Genomic DNA, 24,801 nt, shown 5'->3' with positions numbered 1-24,801 from the left:
GGTCCAGCAAGCTGGTTTCTTCTTAATAACCACTTGGCCTTATAGAAGGCTACAGCCCCTTATCCAAAACCCTTGGGACCTGGTGTGTTCTGTGATTCAGATTAAAGAAAATATTTTAGAAAGTAATGAAGTACATATGCTACATATTATGTTACATTCTTAGCAGTGTCTGAGTAGGTACTCTATAATTAAACATATTAATATTTCTGAAGCCAAATATATAAATATTTACTTTCAGTGGGTAAACAGAGAAGAGCCTTATATCAGTTTGGATCAAGTTTTTTTTGCCAACCCAGTTATGAAAAAACTTTGGATTCCAGAGTTTTTTGGATTTTGAATTTCAGATGATCAATTGTGAATCTGTAATAAATTGTTATGTATTATAATATTAATAGGTTTAATGCTTTGTACAAATAATTTAAAATGTAACAAAATTATATATCTTTGTTTAGTGCTTATCAGTTTTTTCCACTGTTTCCACTTTTATTTCATCCTCTAAAATATTTTCTTTGTACAGCTGCTATATTCTCGAGGATTGCTAATTGATCTTTTAATCAAATCTAATGTTAGCCGGTATGCAGAGTTCAAAAATATTACCAGGATTCTTGCATTTCGAGAAGGAAGAGTGGAACAGGTACTGTGCTGATCAAGTATTGTAACTGGGTATGAGCTCAATTGTTTGTTATGATTTGTTTTGGAAGATAAGCAAATAAGATTGTCATTTTCCTGGTAAAGCAGCAAATTCCAATCCTGCATGGTGATTTACAAATGTAAATAGTGAGAGATTGCTCAATTAAAAAGTCTAGTATTAATTTTTTCTTGAGTTATTCTGCAGCTTGATGTTGGTCTTGGGAAAGTGTTAATTTCAGGCAGCACTGGTAGATTTGAGCTGTCATTTGCTCCCAGTTAGGGGTGACATGCCATTGGTCTTGTAATGGTATAAGGAGCAGCTTGGCAGAATTAAATAAAAGACTTCACGAGTTAATTAGCTCTGAAGTCAACAGAGATGCCATTAGTACTGGTGGAAGGTAACATGAAACAGCCTGACTAGAATGGAAATAATAGTATTCTTATACTGAAAGAAAAAAATGTAATTTGGAATCCTTGTATCACTAGGAAGCAGTTTTTTAACTTAAAGTCATGTTTTTCAGGTTCCTTGTTCCAGAGCAGATGTCTTTAACAGCAAACAACTTACTATGGTAGAAAAGCGAATGCTAATGAAGTTTCTTACATTTTGTATGGAGTATGAGGAACATCCTGAGGAGTATAAAGGTACTGTTTTTCGTTAAATTGTGTTCTCCAATTATTTGAGCTTTCTTATTAATATGCTTGCTCTGATGTAGTGAGCTACTCTTCTAAAATACATTTTTACTCTGCATTATCCAATTGGTTAGTCATTAGCAACATGCAGCTTTTTAAATTTAAATTAATTAAAATTAGGGGCCTGCCCAGTTGCATAGTGGTTAAGTTTGCGTGCTCCGCTTAGGCAGCCCAGGGTTCCTGGGTTTGGATCCCGGATGTGGACCTGTGCACCACTCATCAAGCCATGTGTGGTGGCATCCCACCTACAAAATAGAGGAAGATGGGCACAGATGTTGCCTGGGGCCATTCTTTCTCAAGCAAAAAGAAGAGGATTGGCAACAGGTGTTAGCTCAGGGCCAATCTTCCTCACCAAAAAAAAAAAAATTAAAATTAAATAAACTTTAAAATTCAGTTCCTCAGTCACACTAGCCACATTTCAAGTGCTCAGTGGCCACACATGGCTATTGGCTATTGTGGCTACAGTGCAGCTATAGAACATTTTCATTATCACAGTGTTTATTCTTGTTAATTAAATACTGCTGTCAACTGGTTCATTTTGATTGATTAAAAAAAAAAGAGGATGGATGGTATGAGAGGGAACCACTGGATTAGGACATGGTTTCTAGTCTTGGCTTTGACTCATCTCACTGTGTGATCTGTGGCCAGTTTCTTCACAGTTTGTTGAGAATTGAATACACCACGTTAGTATCAGAGCCTTTACATTAAGTAAAAGTTATCCAAAATAGGAATATACTATTGATAATTCATTTATAAAGTTACAATGAGAAATACAGCAGTATTTTTTTTTTACTGGATAGAATATTTAAAAATGCTCTTGCTCTTAAACCTTCAAGTCCATTAGATGCTACCAAATTGTTCTCCACAGTGGTGCAAACTTATATTCTCTCAGTAAATTTTTATAATTTTTATTTGTTAATATATTTCTATAAAGCTTTTGTCTTTTGTCATGGAGTTACATTTCCTACTACTAGCAGTCCAATTAAATTTTATTCTGATCTTGGTTTAAAGAAGTTTTTACAGGTCCCTTATGTTTTGATGTGTGATTATATGGCAGTAAGATTGATTCCACTAGCCATACAGAAAATAGTTTCATTACTTTTTAGCCATAGTTCATTGTTCCTAGTTTTAGTAAGAAATATATATTTCAAAAAAATCAAGTATTACTCTATCATTTTCACTAAAAAATTGTCATTTATCACATTTAATATTTCAGAGTGCAATTATTGGCATTATTCTTCAGTTTTAATGATAATTAAGTAAGATTATTGCCAATCGTGGAAACATATTGTGATGGTTAATGAATTATTTACTGCTTTTCTAGTTTTTTAAATCTGTAAAATACTAAACAAAAATTAAAGCTTAAAAATTGTGCCATCAGTCCAATTAGGATAGTGAGGTTGTTTCTAGTGGATTGTTCCCCCAAAAAAATCAATGGTTTCTGTCTAAAATGTAATAATATTACCACCTGTGTCCTTTGCCAAGTGTTTTAAGCAGTTTTAAATTGAAGTTTGGTTCTGATTTTAATTGATAAATTTTCATCTTTCTTATCATAGCCTACGAGGAGATTACATTTTCTGAGTATTTAAAAACTCAAAAATTAACCCCCAACCTCCAATATTTTGTCCTGCATTCAATTGCAATGACATCGGAGACAGCCAGCAGTACCATAGATGGTCTCAAAGCTACCAAAAACTTTCTTCACTGCCTTGGCCGGTATGGCAACACTCCATTTTTGTTTCCTTTATATGGCCAAGGAGAGCTCCCTCAGTGTTTCTGCAGGTAAGACTGGCGTTGGTTCTCTTGTCTCTTCTTAAGGTGATACTTGAATAACAGATGAAAATTAGAAAGACGAAAATGAGATTTATTGAAGATTTAATATTTGCAAACATATACTTTGTTGTCCTACTCTTTTATAATCAATCTATTTGTCTGCCTACATACCTACCTAAATGATATATTCAGTTTGTCATGTTTTTGAGCTTTATAAAATAGAATCATACTGTAAATTCCTTTACCCACTCAAAATTATGTTTCAAAGCATCATCCTTGTTGTGTATAAATATAGTTAACTTATTTTCATTCTATATAGTATTCCATTGTGAATACACCACAATTTATTTTTCCATTTTTCTGTTGATGGACACAGGATGTTTCCAGTTTTTTGCTGTTATTAACATCCTGTGTTTGTTTCAGGATATACATGTCAAGAGTCTCTCTAGGATAAATATCTAGGAGTGGAATTCCCAGTCATGGGATATATGAGTGTTCATACAAGATAGTGCCCAATTGTTTCTCCACAGAGTTGTACCAGTTTACATCCCCCTAGCAGTACGTAAGAATTCCCGTAGTGCTACATCTTTGCCAACGTTTGGTATTATCATAATTTTTAGTTTTTGTCAATCTTACTCAGATAAAATATCATCACATTGTATTTTTATTTTGTATTTCCCAGATTACTTTTGAGGATGAGTGTTGTCTTATATGGTTATTGGCTATTCATGTTTTCTCTTCTGAGAAATGTTTGTTAGTGTCTTTTGCCCATTTGTCTATTGGGTTATTTTTTTCTTATTGATTTGGAGGAGTTTTTATACATTCTGAATACTAATCTTTTCTTAGTTATATGTGTCGCATGTATCTTGCCTTATGGTATTTATGATGCACGGAGATCATTAAGATTAATGTAGTCAAATATAGCAATCTTTTCTTTTATACTTAACACTTTTAGGGGTAGTAGAACATAGTAGTTAAGAACCTGGACTTTGGAGACAGACTGCCTAGATTTAAATCCTGATGCCTTCATTTATTAGCCATGTAACCTTGGACAACTTTCACAGTCAGTTATGTTTTCAAAGAATCAACTTTTGGGTTTTTGATTCTCTCTATTTTAGCTTTGTGTCCTAGTTCATTAATTTCTATTCTTTATTAATCCTTTATTTTGCTTTCCTTGGGTTGTTGTTGAGCTCATCCCTCCTCACCCTTGCCAGTTCTTAGGCTGAAACCCAATGAGTTAAATATTCATCTTTTAAAATCTTCTAATAAAAGCATTTAAGATGATAAAGTTCTAACTACTGTTTTGAATCTTACACAGTTATTAGGTATTATTTTCATTATCTTTTAGTCCTAAGTATCTTTATTTCTGTTATCATTTCTTCATTGACCCATGAGTTATTATGAGGTGTCTTAAAATAGCTAATTTCCTTGATTCTTCTGCTCTTACCATCTAATTTAATTGTATTGTGTCTAGAAAATATGTTTTTATGGTACTAATTCTTTGAACTTTATTTTATGACTTAGTATGTCAATTTTTGTTATGTTTCCATGTGTGCTCGCGACAAATGTGTTTATCTAGTGGTTGGGTACAGGGTTCTCTAATTATTGGTCTTGGAGTCTAATGAGTCAAGCTTTGAGTTGTAATTTTCAAACTTTATTTTTATTGAGGATTTTTTTCTTTGATCTATCAAGAATAGAGTAACGTGTTTTGAAATCTCCCATTATAATGTTTGATTTGTCAATTTCTCCCTATGATTTCTATCAATTTTTACCTTATATGTATTTTGAGACAACTTATTAAGGTCATATCAATTTATAATTCTTTAATCTTCCTGATGAATTTAATATTTTACGCTATCTGCTGACTTTCTCCATCCCTAATAATGCATTTTTTTCTTAAAGTCTACTTTGCCTGGTATTCAAACAGCTATTCCAGCTTTTTATTATTTGCCTGTTACATCCTTCTCCATCTCTTTATTTTTCAACTTGTCTGAGTCTATATTTAGAGCTCTAAATAGCATATTATTAGATGTTTTTAATCCCATCTGACAGTCTCTGTTTTCTACGAAGCAGGATGAGTCCTATTAACAGGAGTCTCTTCCTTCCTTCTGAAGTGTGTAATTTAAAAAGTTCCTCTAGTTTACATCTGTTGTTAGTAAATGCTTCCTAGTTTGTGTGTATATGAAAATAACTTTTTTTGCCTTTGTCTTGAGTGAAGATTTGCTAGGTAAACATTCCTAGGTTGGCAATTCATTTCTCTCAGTACTTGAAAATTTTATTCCACTGTCATTTGAGTTCCATTTTTGCTGTTGAAAAGTTTGATGTCAGCTTAATTGTCATTTCTTTATAAGTAATATCTCTTTTCTCTTTAGACTGTTTTTAAGATTGTTTTTGGAGTTCTGCATTTTCACTATAGTGAATTTGGGTGTTGGTTTCTTTGTATTTTTCTAGCTTGGTATATGTTGAACCATATGAAATTAACAATATTAAACCATTTTGACCTACAATTCCATTTGGTTCAAACAACTACATTGTATTTCCTCTGTCTGTGAATTGTCATTTATCACTTTGGAAAATTATCAGCCAATATCTTTGCAGATATTGTTTCTCCTCTATTATCTCTCTTCTCATCTTTTTGGAACCCCAAATCGATATGTTTTAGAACTTAGCATTCTCTCTTCCATATTTTTTTTTTTTTTTTTTTTTTTTTTTTTTGTGAGGAGATCAGCCCTGAGCTAACATCCGCCAATCCTCCTTTTTTTTTTTTGCTGAGGAAGACGGCCCTGGGCTAACATCTGTGCCCATCTTCCTCCACTTTATATGGGACGCCGCCACAGCATGGCTTACCAAGCAGTGCGTCGGTGCGCGCCCGGGATCCGAACCAGCGAACCCCGGGCCGCCGCAGCGGAGCGCGCGCACTTAACCGCTTGCGCCACCGGGCCGGCCCCTCTTCCATATTTTTTAATCTCCCTGTTGTATTTTCTGACCCCTTGTCATTCTGGCTGCATTCTAAGTACTGTATTAAGATCTGTTTTCCAGTTTATTAATTCTCTTCACATGTGACTAATCTGTAGTTTAACCCTTTTATCTATTTAATTTTTATTGATGTCATAATAGTTTATAACATTGTGAAATTTTAGTTGTATATTATTGTCAGTCACCATATAAATGCATCCCTTCACCTCTTGTGCCCACTACCCAACACCCTTCCCCCTGGTAACCACCAAAGTGTTCTCTCTGTCTGTGTTAGTTTATCTTCCAGATATGAGTGAAATCACGTGGTGTTTGTCTTTCTTTGTCTGGCTTATTTTGCTTAACATAATACCCTCCATGTCCATCCATGTTGTTGCAAATGGGACGATTTTGTCTTTTTTTATGGCTGAGCAGTATTCCGTTGTATATATATACCACATCATCTTTATCCAATCATCAGTCGAGGGACTTGGTTGCTTCCACCTCTTGGCTATAGTGAATGATGCTGCAACGAACATAGGAGTGCATAAGCCTCTTTGGATTGTTGATTTCATGATCTTTGGATAAATAGTAGTGGGATAGCTGGATCATAAGGTATTTCTATTTTTAATTTCTTGAGGAATCTCCATACTGTTTTCCATAGAGGCTGCACCAGTTTGCATTCCCACCAGCAGTGAATTAGGGTTGCCATTTCTGCACAACCTCTCCAACATTTGTTATTTTTTGTCTTGATGATTATAGCCATTCTAACAGGTGTAAGGTGATATCTTAGTGTAATTTTGATTTGCATTCCCTGATCATTAGTGATGTTGAACATCTTTTAATGTGGCTGTTGGCCATCTGTATCTTCCTTGGAAAAATGTCTGTTCATAGCCTGTGCCCATTTTTTGATCAGGTTGTTTGTTTTTTTGCTGTTCAGTTGTGTGAGTTCTTGATATATTTTGGAGATTAACCCCTTGTCAGATATATGATTTGCAAGTATTTTCTCCCAGCTGGTAGGTTGTCTTGTCATTTTGGTCCTAGTTTCCTTTGCCTTGCAGAAGCTCTTTAGCCTGATGAAGTCCCACTTGTTTATTTTTTCTTGTCCCACTTGTTTATTTTTTCTTTTGTTTCCCTTGTCTGAGTAGACATGGAATTTGAAAAGATCCTTCTATGACCAATGTCAAAGAATGTACTGCCTATGTTTTCTTCCAGGAGTTTTATAGTTTCCGGTCTTTCCTTCAAGTTTTGATCCATTTTGAGTTAATTTTTGTGTATGGCGAAAGAAAATGGTCTACTTTCCTTCTTTTGCATGTGGCTGTCCAGTTTTCCCAGCAAGATTTATTGAAGAGACTTTCCTTTCTCCATTGTATGTTCTTAGCTGCTTTGTCGAAGATGAGCTGTCCGTAGATCTGCGGTTTTATTTCTGGGCTTTCAATTCTGTTCTGTTGGTCTGTGTCTGTTTTTGTACCAGTACCACGCTGTTTTAATTATTATGGCTTTGTAGTATATTTTGAAGTCAGGGATTGTGATGCCTCCAGCTGTGTTCTTTTTTCTCAGGATTGCTTTAGCTATTTGGGTTCTTTTGTTGCCCCGTATGAATTTTAGGATTCTTTGTTCTATTTCTGTGAAGAATGTCATTAGGATTCTGATTGGGATTGCAGTGAATCTATAGACTGCTTTAGGTAGTATGGACATTTTAAATATGTTTATTCTTCCAATCCATGTGCATGCGATATCTTTCCATTTCTTTATGTCATCATCGATTTCTTTCAACAATGCCGTATAGTTTTCATTGTGTAGGTCTTTCTCTTCCTTGGTTAAATTTATTCCTAGATATTTTATTCTTTTTGTTGTGATTGTAAATGGGATTGTCTTCTTGACTTCTCTTTCTGTTAGTTCGTTATTAGAGTATAGAAATGCAACTGATTTTTGTTAAGTTGATTTTGTACCCTGCAACTTTGCTGTAGTTGTTATTATTTCTAATAGTTTTCCAATGGATTCTTTAGGGTTTCCTATATATAAAATCATGTCATCTGCAAACAGCAAGAGTTTCACTTCTTTGCCTATTTGGATTCCTGTTATTCCTTTGCATTGCCTAATTGCTCTGGCCAAAACCTCCAGTACTATGTTGAATAAGAATGGCAAGAGTGGGCACCCTTGTCTTGTTCCTGTTCTCAGAGGAATGGCTTTCAGTTTTTCCCTGTTGAGTATGATGTTGGCTGTGGGTTTGTCATATATGGCTTTTATTATGTTGAGGTACTTTCCTTCTATACCCATTTTGTTGAGAGTTTTTATCATAAATGGCTGTTGGATCTTGTCAGATGCTTTCTCTACATCTATTGCGATAATCATGTGGTTTTTATTCCTCGTTCTGTTAATGTGGGGTGTCACATTGATTGATTTGCAGATGTTGAACCATCGCTGTTTCCCTGGTATAAATCCCACTTGATCATGGTGTATGACCTTTTTAATGTATTGCTGTATTCGGTTTGCCAATATTTTGTTGAGGATTTTTGCATCTTTGTTCATCAGTGATATTGGCCTGTAATTTTCCTTCTTTGTATTGTCCTTGTCTGGCTTTGGTATCAGGGTGTTATTGGCCTCATAGAATGTGTTACGAATCTTCCTCTATTTTTTGGAGTAGTTTGAGAAGGATAGGTATTAAATCTTCTTTGAATGTTTGGTAGAATTTTCCAGAGAAGCCATCTGGTCCTGGACTTTTATTTTTGGGGACGTTTTTGATTACTATTTCAATCTCTTTACTTGTGATTGGTCTATTCAGATTCTCTATTTCTTCTGGATTCAATTTTGGGAGGTGGTATGAATATTCTTCTAGATTATCCAATTTGTTGGCATATAGTTTTTCATAGTATTCTCTTACAATCCTTTGTATTTCTGTGGTATCTGTTGTAATTTCTCCTCTTTCATTTCTAATTTTATTTATTGGAGCCTTCTTTCTTTTGTTGTTAGTGAGTGTGGCTAAGGGTTCCTCAATTTTGTTTATCTTCTCATAGAACCAGCTTTTTGTTTCATTGATCCTTTCTACTGATTTTTTGGTTTCAATTTCATTTATTTCTGCTCTGATTTTTATTATTTCCCTCCTTCTGCTGACTTTGGGCTTTGTTTGTTTTTCTTTTTCTAATTCTGTTAGGTGTAGTTTAAGGTTGCTTATTTGGGATTTTTCCTGTTTGTTAAGGTGGGCCTGTATTGCTATGAGTTTCCCTCTCAGGACCACTGTTGCTGCATCCCATATGTATTGGTATGGTGTATTTTCATTTTCATTTGTCTTCAGATATTTTTTGATTTCTTCAATGATCCATTGGTTGTTCAGTAGCATGTTGTTTAGTCTCCACATCTTTGTCACTTGCACAGTTTTGTTCTTGTAGTTGATTTCTAGTTTCATAGCATTATGGTCAGAAAAGATGCTTGTTATGATTTCAATCTTCTTAAATTTATAGAGGCTTGCCTTGTTTCCCAGCATATGGTCTATCCTTGAGAATGTTCCATGCATGCTTGAGAAGAATGTGTAATCTGCTGTGTTTGGATGGAGTGCTCTCTCTATAATATATCTATTAAGTCCATCTCGTCTAGTTTTTGATTTAAGTCCTCTATTTCCTTATTGAATTTCTCTCTGGATGATCTATCCATTGATGTAAGTGGGGTGTTAAGATCCCCTACTATTGTTGTGTTGTTGTTAATATCTCCTTTTAGGTCTGTTAATAGTTGCTTTATGTACTTTGGTGTTCCTGTGTTGGGTGCATATATATTTATAAGTGTTATGTCTTCTTGGTGGAGTGTCCTTTTTATCATTATATATTCCCCTTCTTGTCTCTCATTAGCTATTTTATCTTCAAGTCTACTTTGTCTGATACAAATATGGCAACACCTGCTGTCTTTTGTTTGCCGTTAGCTTGAAGTATTGTCTTCCATCCTTTCACTCTGAGCCTGTGTTTGCCTTTATAGCTGAGATGTGTTTCCTGGAGGCAGCATATTATTGGATCTTGTTTTTTAATGCATCCTACCACTCTATGTCTTTTGATTGGAGAATTCAATCCATTTTCATTTAGAGTGATTACTGGTATATGAGGGCTTAATTTTGCTATTTTATCACTCATTTTCCAGTCTTTTGCATTTCCTTTGTTTCTCATCCCGTGTGTTTCAGTTTGGTAATTCTGTATGATGGTTTTCTTAGTTTTCTCTTTGTTTATCATATGTGTCTCTGTTCTGATTATTTGTTTAGTGGTTACCATGAGGTTTGTATAAAAAATCTCATAGATGAGATAGTCCATTTTCTGATGGCCTCTTATTTCCTCAGACTGAGTAGATTCCATCCCTTACCTCTTTCCCTTCTAAGTTATTGTTGTCACAACTTATTCCATCTTGTATTGTGAGTTTGTGTTTTAAGTGATGAGGTTATTTATTTTTGGTGTTTTGCGTCCCTTAATCTTTCATGTTATAATTAAGTGTTTGCCAACCTATTCTGATAGAAAGCTGCCATTTTTCTGGTCTTGTCTACCTGTTTTTCTCCTTGCTCAAAGCTTTGTATCCCCTTTTTCTTCTTTTTTTTCAGGCATGAGGGCCTTCTTGAGTATTTCTTGTAGTGGTGGTGTTGTGGCAATGAACTCCCTTAGCTTTTGTTTATCTGGGATAGTTATTATTTCTCCATCATATCTGAAGGATATTTTTGTTGGATAGAGTATTCTTGGCTGAACGTTTCTGTCTGTCAGAACTTTGAATATATCATTCCACTTTCTCTTAGCCTGTAAAGTTTCTGCGGAGAAATTGGCTGAGCGACTGATAGGAAATCCTTTGTATGTTATTTTTTTTTTGTCTTGCAGCCTTTAACATTTTTTCTTTATCATTGACTTGCCAGCTTTACTACCATATGCCTTGGGAGGGTCTTGTCATGTTGATATGTTTAGGAGATCTGTTGACTTTCTTCACTTGTGTTTCCAGCTTCTTCCCCAGGTTTGGGAAGATCTCAGCTATTATTTCTTTGAAGAAGCTCTCTGCTCCTTTTTCCCTCACTTCTCCCTCTGGAATACCTGTAATCCTTATATTGCATTTCCTAATTGAGGCGGATATTTCTCGGAGAATTTCTTTATTTCTTTTTAGTCTGAGTTCTCTCTCCTCCTCCATCTGGAGCATTTCTGCATTACTATCCTCAATATTTATAATTCTTTCCTCTATATTGTCAGCTCTGTTCTTTAAAGTTTCCGGATTTTTCTTAATCTCCTCCATTGTGTTTTTCATCTCCAACATTTCTGGTTGGTTTTTCTTTATAGTTTCAATCTCTTTTGTGAAGAAGTTCCTGATTTCATTGAATTGTCTATCTGGATTTTCTTGTAACTTGTTGAGCTTTTTTATGATAGCTATTTTGAATTCTCTGTCATTTAGGTTATAAATTTCTGTGCCTTCAGGATTGGTTTCTGGGTGCTTGTCATTTTCCTTCTGGTCTGCAGATTTAACACATTTTTGCATAGTGCTTGAGGGCATGGGCTTATTTTTCCTCATTTTGAAAATGTCTAGTCGCAGCTTCCACCTGCCACCACTGGGGGGGATCAAAGGCTGTGTATTCTGAGCCTGCTGCGATCCACAGGCGCTCTGGCCGACTGGCCGTGCTGGTATTCCAGGCGAGGGGAGGGGCTCTTTCTTTCGCCTGCCTGATCCCAGGGGCTTCTCTTTCTTCCCTTGCTATCTGCTCTCCTGGGGTTCTAGCTTGATGAAGTTACCCCTGCATTAGTTCAGTCCCTTCCATATGGGGCTTTCCCATAGGCTGTGAGAGAACTTGGAGAGTGACAGTTTTCCCGCAGACGGCCACCCCTCCCCCCCTCACTCTGAGAGCCACATGGTCCTGGTCCCAGGATCGCTGTCATTGGGGAAGGAGAGGAGTTTTCCTTACATCCTTCCACTTCCTTTGGTGGTTCCAGCACCTCCACCTTCAGATGTAAGGCTGCATGTGTCTCTCAGATGTCTTTTGTGTTCTGTGAATGTCCTCTGTTAGTATATGAATGTCCTTTTTGTTGTATCTTAGATGGGGGAGAGTCTAAGGAGGAAAGCTCACTCTGCCACGATGCTGACATCACTTAATCCTTTTATTTTTGTTACTTCAGTATTTTTATCTTTCATTTTTAGAAGTTCTACTTTTTCCCCCATATCTTTCTTCTCATTGATATTCTCTTTTTCTTGTTCATTTTTTTCCTATATAGATATTTTACATTTTGCCATGTGTTGTTTCTGTTGATTCATGTTAATAGTTTATTTCCTTGTGCCATGCTTATCTTTGAAAGTTTGTATTTCATTGATTTTAGTCTATGGAAATCTGAGGACCCAAATTAAGGATACTTTCCTTCAATGATCATTTGTGTTTGTTTCATCCAGGATGCACTAAGACTTGGGACCATTTCATCTCCCTTCAGGGGATCCTTGCTTAATAAAAGAGCCCCAGATAACAGCTGCCACACTGATAGGGGCAACAAGACTTATTTTTTTTAATTGCAGTGTTTGTTGCTCAAAGCTTTGAATTCAGCTCAGGGTTTGTTCGTACTGTGCATATATGTGTGTGTGTTTTGGGGGTTGGGAGGTTTCCTTTGGACATTTCTCTTATTTCCTTCAATCTCAGCAATGGAACAAAAATTATGTTTAATGTAAGGAATAGTTTTTTATAGTAACAGGAAGTTCCTTCACAGTATCCAGTCCAATATACTGCTCGAAGTAGGTATTCTCAAATCTACATTTCTTAACTATGTGATTTTATGAATGAAAGTGAGAATGTTATAAATTTGAAAGTAACTTAATTCTGAATATGATAGGTCTATATATTTCCAGACAAGCTCTTCCTCCTCCAATTACTTGCCAAAGTAGGGATGAGTATGAAATGTCATGTCCCCCAGGACCAGAGGTCCTCCTATCAATTGAAACTAAGAGGGGAGTTTTTTGGTTTTCTTAATCATTCGTTTCCTCTTCCTGTGGCATTGCCTGATTCAAAAGAAGCCATACTGTTTTCTCTTGTTTTGCCCCTTGCTACTTACTCCTGCAGAGCTATAGAGTAAGGAGTAGGAACAGAGTGAAGAGATTACTGAGGAGTGTGCAGAAGCTCACTGGCTTCCTTACCAGCACTTTATGAAAATGAAATATTTAACTTCATTCCTATTTTCCATTAAATCCCTATGTTTCCTTTCCTAATTCATACACTTTGTAAATATGTATTTGGCATTTATTTGTTGTTTTTAAGGGAAAAGACATTTGAAAGTTTTGCTTGTTTGTCCTGTACTGATATAAAATTTCAGAATGAGACCCATATGTATTGAATCCTAGACAAAAAAAAATTTTTCCTCAAAGATGATTGTAATTTCCTTAAGGCTGAGATTTTATCAGCCTTCCATATCTTTTTATGCTCTGCAGAAGCTATCTCAGAATTTTGTGTGTATTTCAGATTTATTGTTTATTATAACAATTATACCTCACCCTCCCAAATTTGAAGTGATCCTTTCACAGAATGATGTAATTAAATGTATATATATACATATATATATGTATATATAGGTGGATATTAAAAACAACAATAAAAATCTCTTTACGTCGTGTTTGAAGTAGGATATTACACTTCTGAGTGATTCTTTGGTAATTAAGGTAACTCTGAGTTCTTCCTACATATTATATATAAATGAGTCTATCTGTGACTTGTAGTAAAAATGCATTTATTTGTCCTAGGAATATTAACTTTTAATTTTATATTTGATTCCTTGAATAATGCTTTATAATTTCATATTAATATTGTTCTGTTTATATCCTGAAGTAGTAACACTACCACCATCTATACATCATAGCCTACACTTTTTATCACCAGGTTATCAGAATTAGGTGTCACCTGTTCTATGATTTCTAACCACCATTCTATATTCTGTTTTAATGTAAGCCTCTTAAGCGTTTCTCACAGCCAGTTACAGTGTGTTCTCATCAAGGCTACTGTTATAAATGGCATGCATGCATATTTATGTGAAGGATTCAAAGACATTTGTAAGTCATATCCTTGCATTCTAAATTCTGCATAAACAGTATACCATTTTAACTACTAGAGATAACTTTCATGAATAAACGCCCTTTGAGGTTTTTATAAATTTAAATAGGTAGATTTTTTTTTAGCGAAGACAATGAAGCTTATTTATTGTGCTACCTACTACCCATTAATATGTCAAGATACATAAATTGGGCCATATTGGAAGAAAAGTCACTGAAACCTATATATTTTTCTAGTCTAGCAAGCCATAGAATTTTCCCTACTATATATTAGTTGGTTAATATTTTTTCTGGCATGCTAGACAGGATATGTATGCAGTATATAGGTTTTTAAACTCTTATGATATATCTTGCAAACAGAAGTCCTTTTTAAGCCCTAACTGACTAATTTATTTCTGTTATCTGTGTTGGTGGTAACATAGTAGCCTTTAGAACTACTTTCTAGTTCAGAATAGGTTTCATATACTGTGTCATATTTTTATAACCTGTGAAATAGAGCAGTACCAGTGGGAGCAAACACACTTACATTTTTTTATAAGTTGACATAGACTGCCCAGAGATTGTTACTTGTTTTTTTGTAAAGAGAGGGTATTTACTTCTGATAATTTACTAGGTAATTCTGTCTTCCATTCTTCAGTGGCCTAGATTTTATTTCATTTTTTTCCTTTAATGTAATAAGATTGTTAAAACATAAAGGATGAGTATGTTTTACTTTAACATAATATAAATCGTGTGTGTTTATATATAAAATCACCACCAAATACTTTGTACCAGATGTTCATACCCAAATGACATTTTCCTGAGTATTGTATGTGGAAAATTGAATAGATGTGAGATCTACCTCAGGAAATTGTGGAACACAAGTTGATCTCTAACTTATAGCTTTTAAAAAGAGAGAATGAGAGAACACTGAAAGTCCAAAATATATCAGTAACTTGCTCAGGATTATAGGAACAGCATGGAAGGACAGGAAAGGGAATCTCCCATTTGTTGCAGTCAGTCAGTAATGGGAGAAAGAACAGTGCCCAAAATGGGCCACGTAGATGCTACTGTGATTTTGTCATAACCGTGGTATTTGTTTTTTAATATAAATTGTAAGACATTTTCTATTGTTTTCTCTTTTTCCTCTGCTTTACAAAATACCCTTCTTTAGTCGAAAGTCCAAGATCAAAACATACACCTTACTGAATGTTTTATTGTTCCATTTGGGGAACTCATAGTAGAAAACATCTCTCAGACCAAAGTGGCCTGCTTATTTTATTCTCTAATAACCAACTTTTTTTATTCAGAGAATTTTCAGAAATCTAAGAGATATTTGTTAATCTGGATCCACCTATTAGAAAACCAAGACAAGTGTTAAAATTGGCCAAAGATTATACTGATGGAAAACTTTATGAGTTTATGTATTCAATTACATGTGAAGTCAGAGCAAAATTGAGATGGCTTTTTAGTTTCTGCCACCAATGTTCTTGCCCTTCCCCCCCCCACAAGTTAGATTATGGGTTAGATTATGGATCTAGAGTCTTGAACAGTACGTTATTTTTTCCTTCAACAGCATTCTCCTTAATCTCTTTTCTTGTGAAAATCTCCCTACTATTCTGGTAGTAATATAACAAAAAAAAATTAGGGTTAGAAGAATGCTTTGATATTGTTTTGACTAGTTGTCTAATCTTACAAATGAGGAAAGTTAAGATAAAAAGAGGCTGAGGCTAGAAATCAGATTTCCTGATATGCATTCTTCATAACTCACCTCTCATACAATTTTTGAACAGCATTTTCTAAAAAAAATTAAAAGAGGGTAGTTAATAAAATCAGTTATTTGGGGGGGGGTGGTTAAATATTTGTGGTGTTTGTCAGCTTTTAACAACTTGTAATTTGCTTTGATTTCTTTTCTCACTGTCAATATATAGTCACTTTCCAAAAAAAAAGCAGGAGACAATAAGGACCATTCTTACAGTGTTCTAGAAACGTGTTCCAATTCTGTGCCTCATAGGAAATACCAGTTTAGATGAATAACGAAATTGTTTCAACCTCCCACATTTTACCAAATTGATAAAGGTAAGAGGAAAAACAGACCACGAGCAAATCAATCTCCCCTCCACCCCTATAACTTGTATGTGTGCATTTGGTAAACACTAATGTGAATGAGCCCAGCAGCCGTTAGATTTTATACGTTTTGAAGACTAGTTGGCATTGCTCTGTTTCATCCTCCCAACCCCATTGGTTAACTCCCACAGTGTCATAGGGAGAACTTCATGGTACACCTAAATGTAGGTGCAGAAACTGGCCCTATGTCTAATTGGTAGATATGGCCAGTCCAAACGTGTATGTGTGTGTGTAAAGCTTGGTTATTGAATCAAGCCTTAAATATTTGAAATTAAATGTTAAAAAATTGCCAAGTGAATTAAAAAGAAACAGATTAATTAATTAAACATTGAGTACTTAAATCATACGGTTAACTGAAGAATATTTTCATAGTGGATCACTAAACACTATTGCTTTGCAAACTGCAACTGAGTAGAGCTGCACTGATATATGCCAAAGCTTCTCATTCTAGTGTCTATAGGTCCTTGGACTTTATATACAAAATCTTATATGTGTGTCTTTATGAAAAGAATTCATAGTTTAATCAAATTTTCACTGGCATCTTTATTTTTTATTCAGATAATCATTCCTTAAATGCTTATAAAAAGAAGAGATCCTAAAGAGTGAATAGCAAGGATGCTTTTGGGGTCTAAAGATCAGGGAGAGACGGGAAAACTTGGAACTGTAATTTACAGGCACCCCTTTGGATAGATGCAAGCAGATATCTGTGCTCTAGTGGTGTGGAGAAGTAGTAAGTATAATATAGTGAACAGGAGGGTATGTTTTAGAGCCAGGCCAATGCGATCAAATCCTGGTTCTGCCATTTACTAGCTGTGCATCCTTGGGCAAGTTATTTAACCTCTCTGTGCTTCAGTTTCTTCATTTTTCATGGGGCAAATAATAGTATCTACCTCATAGGTTGTGAGGATTAAAATGAATTAATATCTAGAAAGTGCTTAAAACAGTGCTTGTCTTAATAAGTACTACATAAGTGTTAGCTGTTATTACTGTTACTATGATTATTATAATTATTGCTGCTGCTGTTGCTGTTGTAGAATACCACCAGAGCAAGTACGAGGCCAAGTTAGGGACTGAGCCAGATTTAGTGTTCTAATCTTGGGAGTCAATAAACTTTTTCTGTAGAGGGTCAGATGGTAAATAGTTTAGGCTTTGCAAGCCATATGGTCTCCCTCAAAACTATTTGCAGTCATAGACAGTATGTGAAAGAATGGACATGGCTGTGTTCCAAAAAACTTTATTTATAAAAATAGGTGGTGGGTTTCCCAACCCCAGTTTAATCAGTTGAATAGTCTTTTGTGTACAAAACAATAATTTTTAAAACCCTGATATTAGGAGATTATACGAGATTGCCTGGGTGCAATGCCTGGTATATATTAGCTATTCATTAAGTATTTGATGGATAAATGAATGAACAGTAGCTATTTATGAATTGCTGTAAAAATTGTGTGTTAAACCATAGAGCAGTGTTTCTCAAGCTTTCACCTGTGTCAGAATTTAACACACTGATTACTGGGCCCCATCCCCAGAGTTTCTGACTTGTAGATCTGGGATGAGGCCTGAAAATTTGCATTTCTAATAAGTTCCCAGGTGTTACTGATGCTGCTTGTCTAGGGAACACTGCTGAAGAGGAAGCAACCAGGGGAATTGCTCTCTGGGCCCAATTCTTTTTTTTTTTTTTTTTTTTGTGAGGAGATCAGCCCTGTGCTAACATCCGCCAATCCTCCTCTTTTTTTGCTGAGGAAGACGGCCCTGGGCTAACATCTGTGCCCATCTTCCTCCACTTTATATGGGACGCCGCTGCTTGGCAAGCCAAGCAGTGCGTCGGTGCGCGCCCGGGATCCGAACCAGCGAACCCCGGGCCGCCGCAGCAGAGCGCGCGCACTTAACCGCTTGCGCCACCGGGCCGGCCCCTCTGGGCCCAATTCTAATCAAAAAGAAGAAAAAGATTTAGTTAAAGTGACAGAAAACCTGTGAAGAAGCATCTATGTCATTTGTTGTAAATTTATTTTCATTTCTTCCCATTTAATTCAACAGCTGATTCAACAGTCTGTGACATAGACAGACTTTAATGTCAATGTCAAGAGTGTTTACTTTAGTTGAGGAAAGAAAATGCACACTCATGGACCAATTAGAGAATAAGAAAATATATTCCATCAGGTTCCAGAATGTGCAGTGTAGGTATGAATGCTATCAGTACTCAGAAATGATTGGAAGGAGCCTAAACAGATATGACATGAAATTAATTTAATCAAGGTGCACAGATGACACTTTGATGAAGTTATAGGAATCTCAGACTGCTCTGGTAAGCCATCCATTTCCAGAAAAGAGCAAGAAGATTGGGCTCCATTCTGAGCCAAGAACCATCAATGTTCTGACCCTACCTCTCATTGAACGTGGTCCATTTATGTGAGGTACATAATTGTTCTAGAGGCTCTTTATTTAAGCCAGAGTTTCTCAGTCTCAGCACTGTTGACATTTTTGGGAGGATAATTCTTTGCTGTGTTGGGGCAAGGCTGTCCTATGCATTATAAGATGTTTAGCAGCATCCCTGGCCTCTACCCACTAGATGCAACTGCCTTCACTCACCTTCTTGTGACAGACAAAAATGTCTCCAGACATTGTCAAATGTCCTTTGGGGCAAAACAATCCCTGTTTGAGAAATACTGGCTTAGTCCAACTCGGTGTATATTGAATTGGTGTAGTCTATTCTAGCTAAATGTTAAAAGGCAGGGAGAATAAAATGTTCTTGCAGTCCTTTCTTACAATCTTATGACTCAATTTTTGGTTCTATAATCTGGAGCTGTGTAAAAATTATTTAAGGAACAGAACAGTTTAAAATATCTTGGCATTGGAATCAATGGAATAATTCATGCAGGTCGTTTAGCAAAGCACCCGACATCTAGAAGATGCTAAATAGCCGTTAAAAAGCAAATTCTTGGGGACTGGCCTGGTGGTGTAGTGGTTAAATTCCTGTGCTCCTCTTTGGCGGCCTGGGGTTCCCAGGTTCGGATCCTGGGTGTGGACCTACGCACCGCTCATCAAGCCATGTTGTGGCGGCATCTCACATACAAAATAGAGGAAGATTGGCAACAGATGTTAGCTCAAGGCTAATCTTCCTCACCAAAATAAAATAAAAAGGAAATTCTTGTGTAACTTATAATCTTAGTAGTTCGAAAAAAAATGAAAATACTAAAAAAAAAAAAATCATAGAAAACACACAGACACTCACTTTTATAAAGAATACAGGCCCTATTCCCCACCCTTGAATTCCACCCCTAGGGTTTAACCATTGTTGAGTTAGTTGCATGTCATCCCATCTTTTCTGAGCTTATACAGACATCTTTGTATAAATGTGTACATATATGCATACTTAAAAAAAATTTAAATAGTTGAATAGTTTTCTGGTATATGGATGTATGTACCATAATGTATTTAACCATTTTCTTATTGTTGGTGCCATCATGCTAAGATTAAAATTGTCTTGATTGTATAAAAAATATAGGCATAAATTTTGGAAACAGAAGTATTACTATTTATTATTCTAATTAACTTAAGTCCTATCACCTGTTAATAACCACACTGAAGATTTTGGTATATTTTCTTGTACTTTTTTCAGTCCACATATTTAAAAAATATTTAATTACAATCCCCTTTCTTTTTTTTTTTTATTTGGCTCTCTTCAGTTATAGCATAAGCAAACTTATAGCCATCCTCTTAAAAGCACATATCTCAGCTTAAAATAGACAGCAGTGGAAGGCTGAGTATAGTAACAGGAGTTCTTAAAAATTCAGGGGTCCTTAACTTGGCATCCAGTGCCTGCAGTCAGTCACCTCAGTTTCAGGAATTTGGGGGTAAATACCCTGAAATTGCATGCCAGATTTTATGTGTGTGATGTACATAGCTGCATTTTTAGGAAGGGGGTTCATAGTTTTCTATCAGTGTCTCAAAGGAGTCTATCACTCTCCAAAAAGGTTAGGAACCACTGAGATGTACTATCTCAATTGAGAGCTGTCCTTATTAAATTAAGAGGAGCAGTGTGAAGTAGATTAACCAAAAGCTTGTCTCCCAAAAGTCTGAAGATTGTTGTTTGAATAGAATTTTTATAAACTGTAGAATCCTATAGGGTAAAAGAAGCACAGCAACATACCTAATTTTCTGAATCTCTTGTATATGATTTTAAAGACAGTTTTCCCTCTAGTTAATAATTGATACTGGCATAGAGATGATACATAAAGTATAGAGGGTAAACATGATTATGTTTGTATGATCATTTGTTTGTTTTTCCCTTGAGGAGAGAATGTTGCATGGGATAAATAGCAGGATGGTGAGATAATCCATCATTTTGAAACCTGTTCTCTGGTGATGGCTGGATAGATTGGTAAAGTAACTCAATAATCTTCATTTTTTTCCAGGTTATTCACAGATCAGTGAGCATTGTCACTAATAAAGCAATGGGATGTTATGTCCTTGCCTGCATTATTCCTCAGGTTTTGACAGGAAAAGACTTTTAATTTGGAAATAACCTTTTATTAAAACTTACATTATATTTAAGTGTATGGTGCTGGAGCATTTATTGTGACTCTCATGAATATTTTAGAATTATTTTGGCTACACAAATTATACAGTTTGAATCTATTTTGGTAATAGCACCCTTCAATGCTAACTAGTTCAGATACTAGATTATCCTCATAGGTAGATACAAAAACTTGCCCAATCGTTTTCTCCCCAGGTTACATATGTATACTACTCCAGATCTTAAAATAATTCTAATAACTTGTATTAGAGTGAAAGGTGGCTGGCTCCGTATAGGGCAAGAGTGATATCTGAATTAAGTCCAATGTTTGCAGCTGGGATTTTAGTTTGGTTAGGTTGAAAGGTAGCGCTATGTTATTGCATAGACTAACTTTTTAAGAATCATTCAAAACAATTCTTGACCCATCTCTTTGGAACCAATATACTATTGTGTAAATGTAATAGAAATAATATGTGAAGTCTGTTTATTTTCAAGCTGATTCAACAAACAAACAAAAAACCTGAAGGCAGCCAGATTACAAAGATCTAAGGCTTTATTTGCTGGCCAGGGTAAGTCTGTTTTAGATAGTTGAGTTTCCGTGTGTTTTCTACTATTCCCCTGTTTAAATTGGTTTTTGTTCCAGATTGATCCAATTAATGTGATCATATACAGTTGTAACGAAGCTGTTCATTTACAATTCTTCATCAATTTACCTTCTACTTTACTAGGGAATGCTCAAAAACTGAGTCTTTTTATAAAATTCCTTTTCATATTTCATGCAAGTTATGATTTTCCATGTGTTACAAAAGTATCAGTCTCAGATTGGGTTCTGATTCTAGTTCTGTCATGTTATTATTTGCATGAACTTGAACATGTCATTTGAATTCCCAGAACCTCAATTTCTTACCTGTATTGTGGAAAGGGTAATTAAATCTCATCCCTGCCCTGGGCTACTGTGAGACTCAAATGTGATGATGTTAGGGAAAGTGCATTGAAAATTGTCTAACACCAATGTAGAGCATTATAACATCAAAGCTGCGTGACTTCCCCGTCTTGGTATTTAGAATGAATGTATTTGTAATTACTGAAACATTAATTATATATTATAGACTATTCATTCAGTTTATACAAACTAAATCTGGTATTTAGAATTTAATTATATAATTAAATTACATAATAATTTGTCTGTTGATAGATATATTTGCTGTATAAAATTTAGTCATTTCTATTTCTCCTATAGTTCCTAGCTTGTAGCCTTCTACAAAATAAGTGCGCCATAATTTTTTCCTTACTACTGAGCTTGGTATATTTTACTCATACACAGTTAACTGCTTAGAACTCTGGCTGGCACATAATAGGTGCTTAATAAATTAAATATTTTAAAAATTGAATTAGAAATTACCGTGGAAAGAAATTAAATACTGCTGGATAGACACTATATTTTTCTTGCATGCACTAGAGAAATAATTTGTAAAAGAGAACTCTGTTGGGGCTGAAATAATTAGTGTAGTTTTTAGACATTCTTCTTCCTTATTTCTCTATCCCTTCATGCCTCATCCTCTCCCCTCTCCCCAAATTAGGCAATAGGTTGTCACTTGCCTAATATAATGACATAGAACAAAAGTTTTGCCAAAAAAACCCTCTCCACTTCCATGTGGTAAAACTTCACTGATTTTAATCTCATCAATTCAGGATTCATAACAACTTGAATGTTTTTACCTTGTAATCTGTATGTAAACAATTTGCTAAACATTGAATAGCATAAACGGTAAGGTATATTTAGCCTGCTCAAGAAACCACACTAGTTCCAACTATTTTTTAAACGACTCCTGCAGTCTTTAATTCATGTACACTTGAAAGTCATAAACCTGTAATTTATAATTTACACTTAGACTGGTATCCCTACGTTATTTCATACAAATCACGTGTATTTGTAAATAGCCATATCTTTTAAACTTTTTGCTTTCCCACCTGGAGTTTTTGAAAGAACAATGGGACTCACAGTGTGGGTATTTTTCTTAAGTAAATCTCTTTTGACTATTTTAGAATTTGAAAATACTGATTCTTGATTCCTCAGTCTTTAATCATGATCACATATGCATAGACTCGTATTCTTCAGGTGCATTTAAAAATAGAGGGAATTAACTCTGAAATAACCTCTTCTGATAATACACATTTATTGAATGAGCAATTAACCTTGATCCTAATTTTAATGTTTTAACATATCCTGAGAGGTAGCACAGTGTAGTAGTTAAGAGTAGAAACTCTGGAGCCTCACTTTCTGAGTTTGAATCCTGGCTCATAATAAGCACTACCTGAGCCTTTGATATATAAAATAAAATAATTTCCAAACTGCGTTAAGTTGTGCATAGTATATGACTTCAGGTTCTTAGGTATAGTAGAGTGGTCCCAAATGCCTAATGAATTGAGTGCCAAACTTCTGACTAGAGTGTTTCTGTCTTTCATGATGTTTTCAAAGTCATCACTTAACTGTCAGCCTGTAGAGGTCCTATGACAGAGGTAGATGTACCAAGATCAGAGCTGCTGCTATCTGAAATCTAGTGCAGCATCTACTCCCCTCCCTAGAATTAGCTTTCTTGCTTCTTCTTTTTTTGTGTGAGGTTACACCTGACTTTTCCCTGCATGGTGCTAGTGTGTGCTGTGATGTACTTCTTTCACAAGCAAATACAGATGGAAACAAGCGTTAGTCCTTCGTACTCCTAAAGTAGAAATAAAGACCACTATTGAATGTCTGGTTAGGACATGAATTTTTTAATGCTTGAAATGGGCTCTTTAAGACCAGCAAACTAAGGCAGTGTATGGTACAGGTAAATCAAGCGTGAATCAGAAGGATTTGGTCATCTATTTTTACATTTGAACTTAAATATTCTGGCCATAATGAGACTGTACTACTTATCTCCAATATAGTTTCTGTTTTATGATAGAGATCTAATAATATCAAAACTTATATGAGAAAAGAAATATTGCTTTATTTCTGATTAGTTTATAGGGTAGAAAATAATTTTCCTTGGAATGTAAACTTTGAAACTGGTATTTTTAAGGCCATACCAATGCTTATTGATGTTTAGTCAATTGAACAGACTGAATGTTTCTCCTGTTAGCCATTCTTTATGGAGATGGTCTTAGTCACAGAAATATACTAATAAAATTGGTCTGACCATTGCATTCAGAAAGGTTTTCTAAATACCCTCCTATATGATCTGTAGTTAGTGAAATTAAGAAAATTAACCTCAACCTTGCAGATTAAATTTGAACTTCTACACATTTTGTTCCCCCTGGAAAATGTCACCCATGGGTAAAATCTCTCCATAGTAGGATGTTTTCCCTAGGGATACAAAGCTAAGTTTGGAAACTTATGTGAGTTTAATTCCTTAACGTCAGTTTGGAGTATATAGTTAATATGTTGAAATGGTATGAGGAAGACACCGTACTGGTCTATGGGAAATAAAAGCAAGGTAGCAAAAAGAAGGACAGCGAAGACAGCAAAGCACCCAAGTATAGTGAAAGGTAATTGGGCGGCTTTGAGAGTCTGTGTTGCAGGATGCCCTTTTGTTTTGTTAATAATAGAATATTTAGACAATTAGTTCTCAACCCCTTTCTGTGTCAGCATACGTGATAGATGCATTTCTATGTTTAACCCATTCCCAGGGCTATACCCAGAGTTTTTAGAGGCTTTGGCATAGATAAGAGAGGCTGTAGGCTCTGTGTAGGTCCCACTGTAACACCACTGTTTTTTTCTTCCTCAGACTTAAGGCACGCTGTTTCTCAGAATGCCAAGGTTGAGAACCACTATGTTATTAAACTAAGCATGAAATTCATACCAGATCTGGAATTTACCCAGGAGTGATGGCTTTTTTCGGTCTTGTTAAATGGAAGTTAGCTTATTAACAGCCAATATGTATGTTTTCTTATGTTTTAAGGAAAAAGGAAAATGTAATTTTAGATGTCTTGTTTGGAAGAAAAAAATAGTATCTAAGATATATGAACTATAGCTCTCTATGGTTCTAGATTTTTATGTATTTTTAATTCCATAAAGCCAATTTAAAAGATGTAGTTTCAGCAATGTATATATTAAGTAAACACAGGATTCTGTT

At 35.3% G+C, this 24,801-nt stretch overlaps 1 protein-coding gene across 4 annotated transcripts in view; it reads left to right on the top strand.

Moving 5' to 3' along the window:
• Positions 1-24,801, top strand: part of CHM (CHM Rab escort protein) — a 165,415-nt gene that overhangs the window by 75,096 nt on the left and 65,518 nt on the right. For 3 of the 4 annotated variants that reach the window (XM_058536282.1, XM_058536285.1, XM_058536284.1), the window contains exons 6-8: positions 518-634; positions 1,152-1,272; positions 2,877-3,102. In XM_058536282.1, the coding sequence (XP_058392265.1) occupies positions 518-634; positions 1,152-1,272; positions 2,877-3,102 (464 nt within the window). The remainder of the gene's footprint in view (positions 1-517; positions 635-1,151; positions 1,273-2,876; positions 3,103-24,801) is intronic. The other variant, XM_058536283.1, reaches the window with a different exon arrangement.

Source organism: Diceros bicornis, chromosome X (assembly GCF_020826845.1).
Source record: "Diceros bicornis minor isolate mBicDic1 chromosome X, mDicBic1.mat.cur, whole genome shotgun sequence".
NCBI classification, from domain to species: domain Eukaryota; kingdom Metazoa; phylum Chordata; class Mammalia; order Perissodactyla; family Rhinocerotidae; genus Diceros; species Diceros bicornis.
Note: the sequence above shows the minus strand (reverse complement) of the source record. Positions and strands in the feature narration are given on the sequence as shown.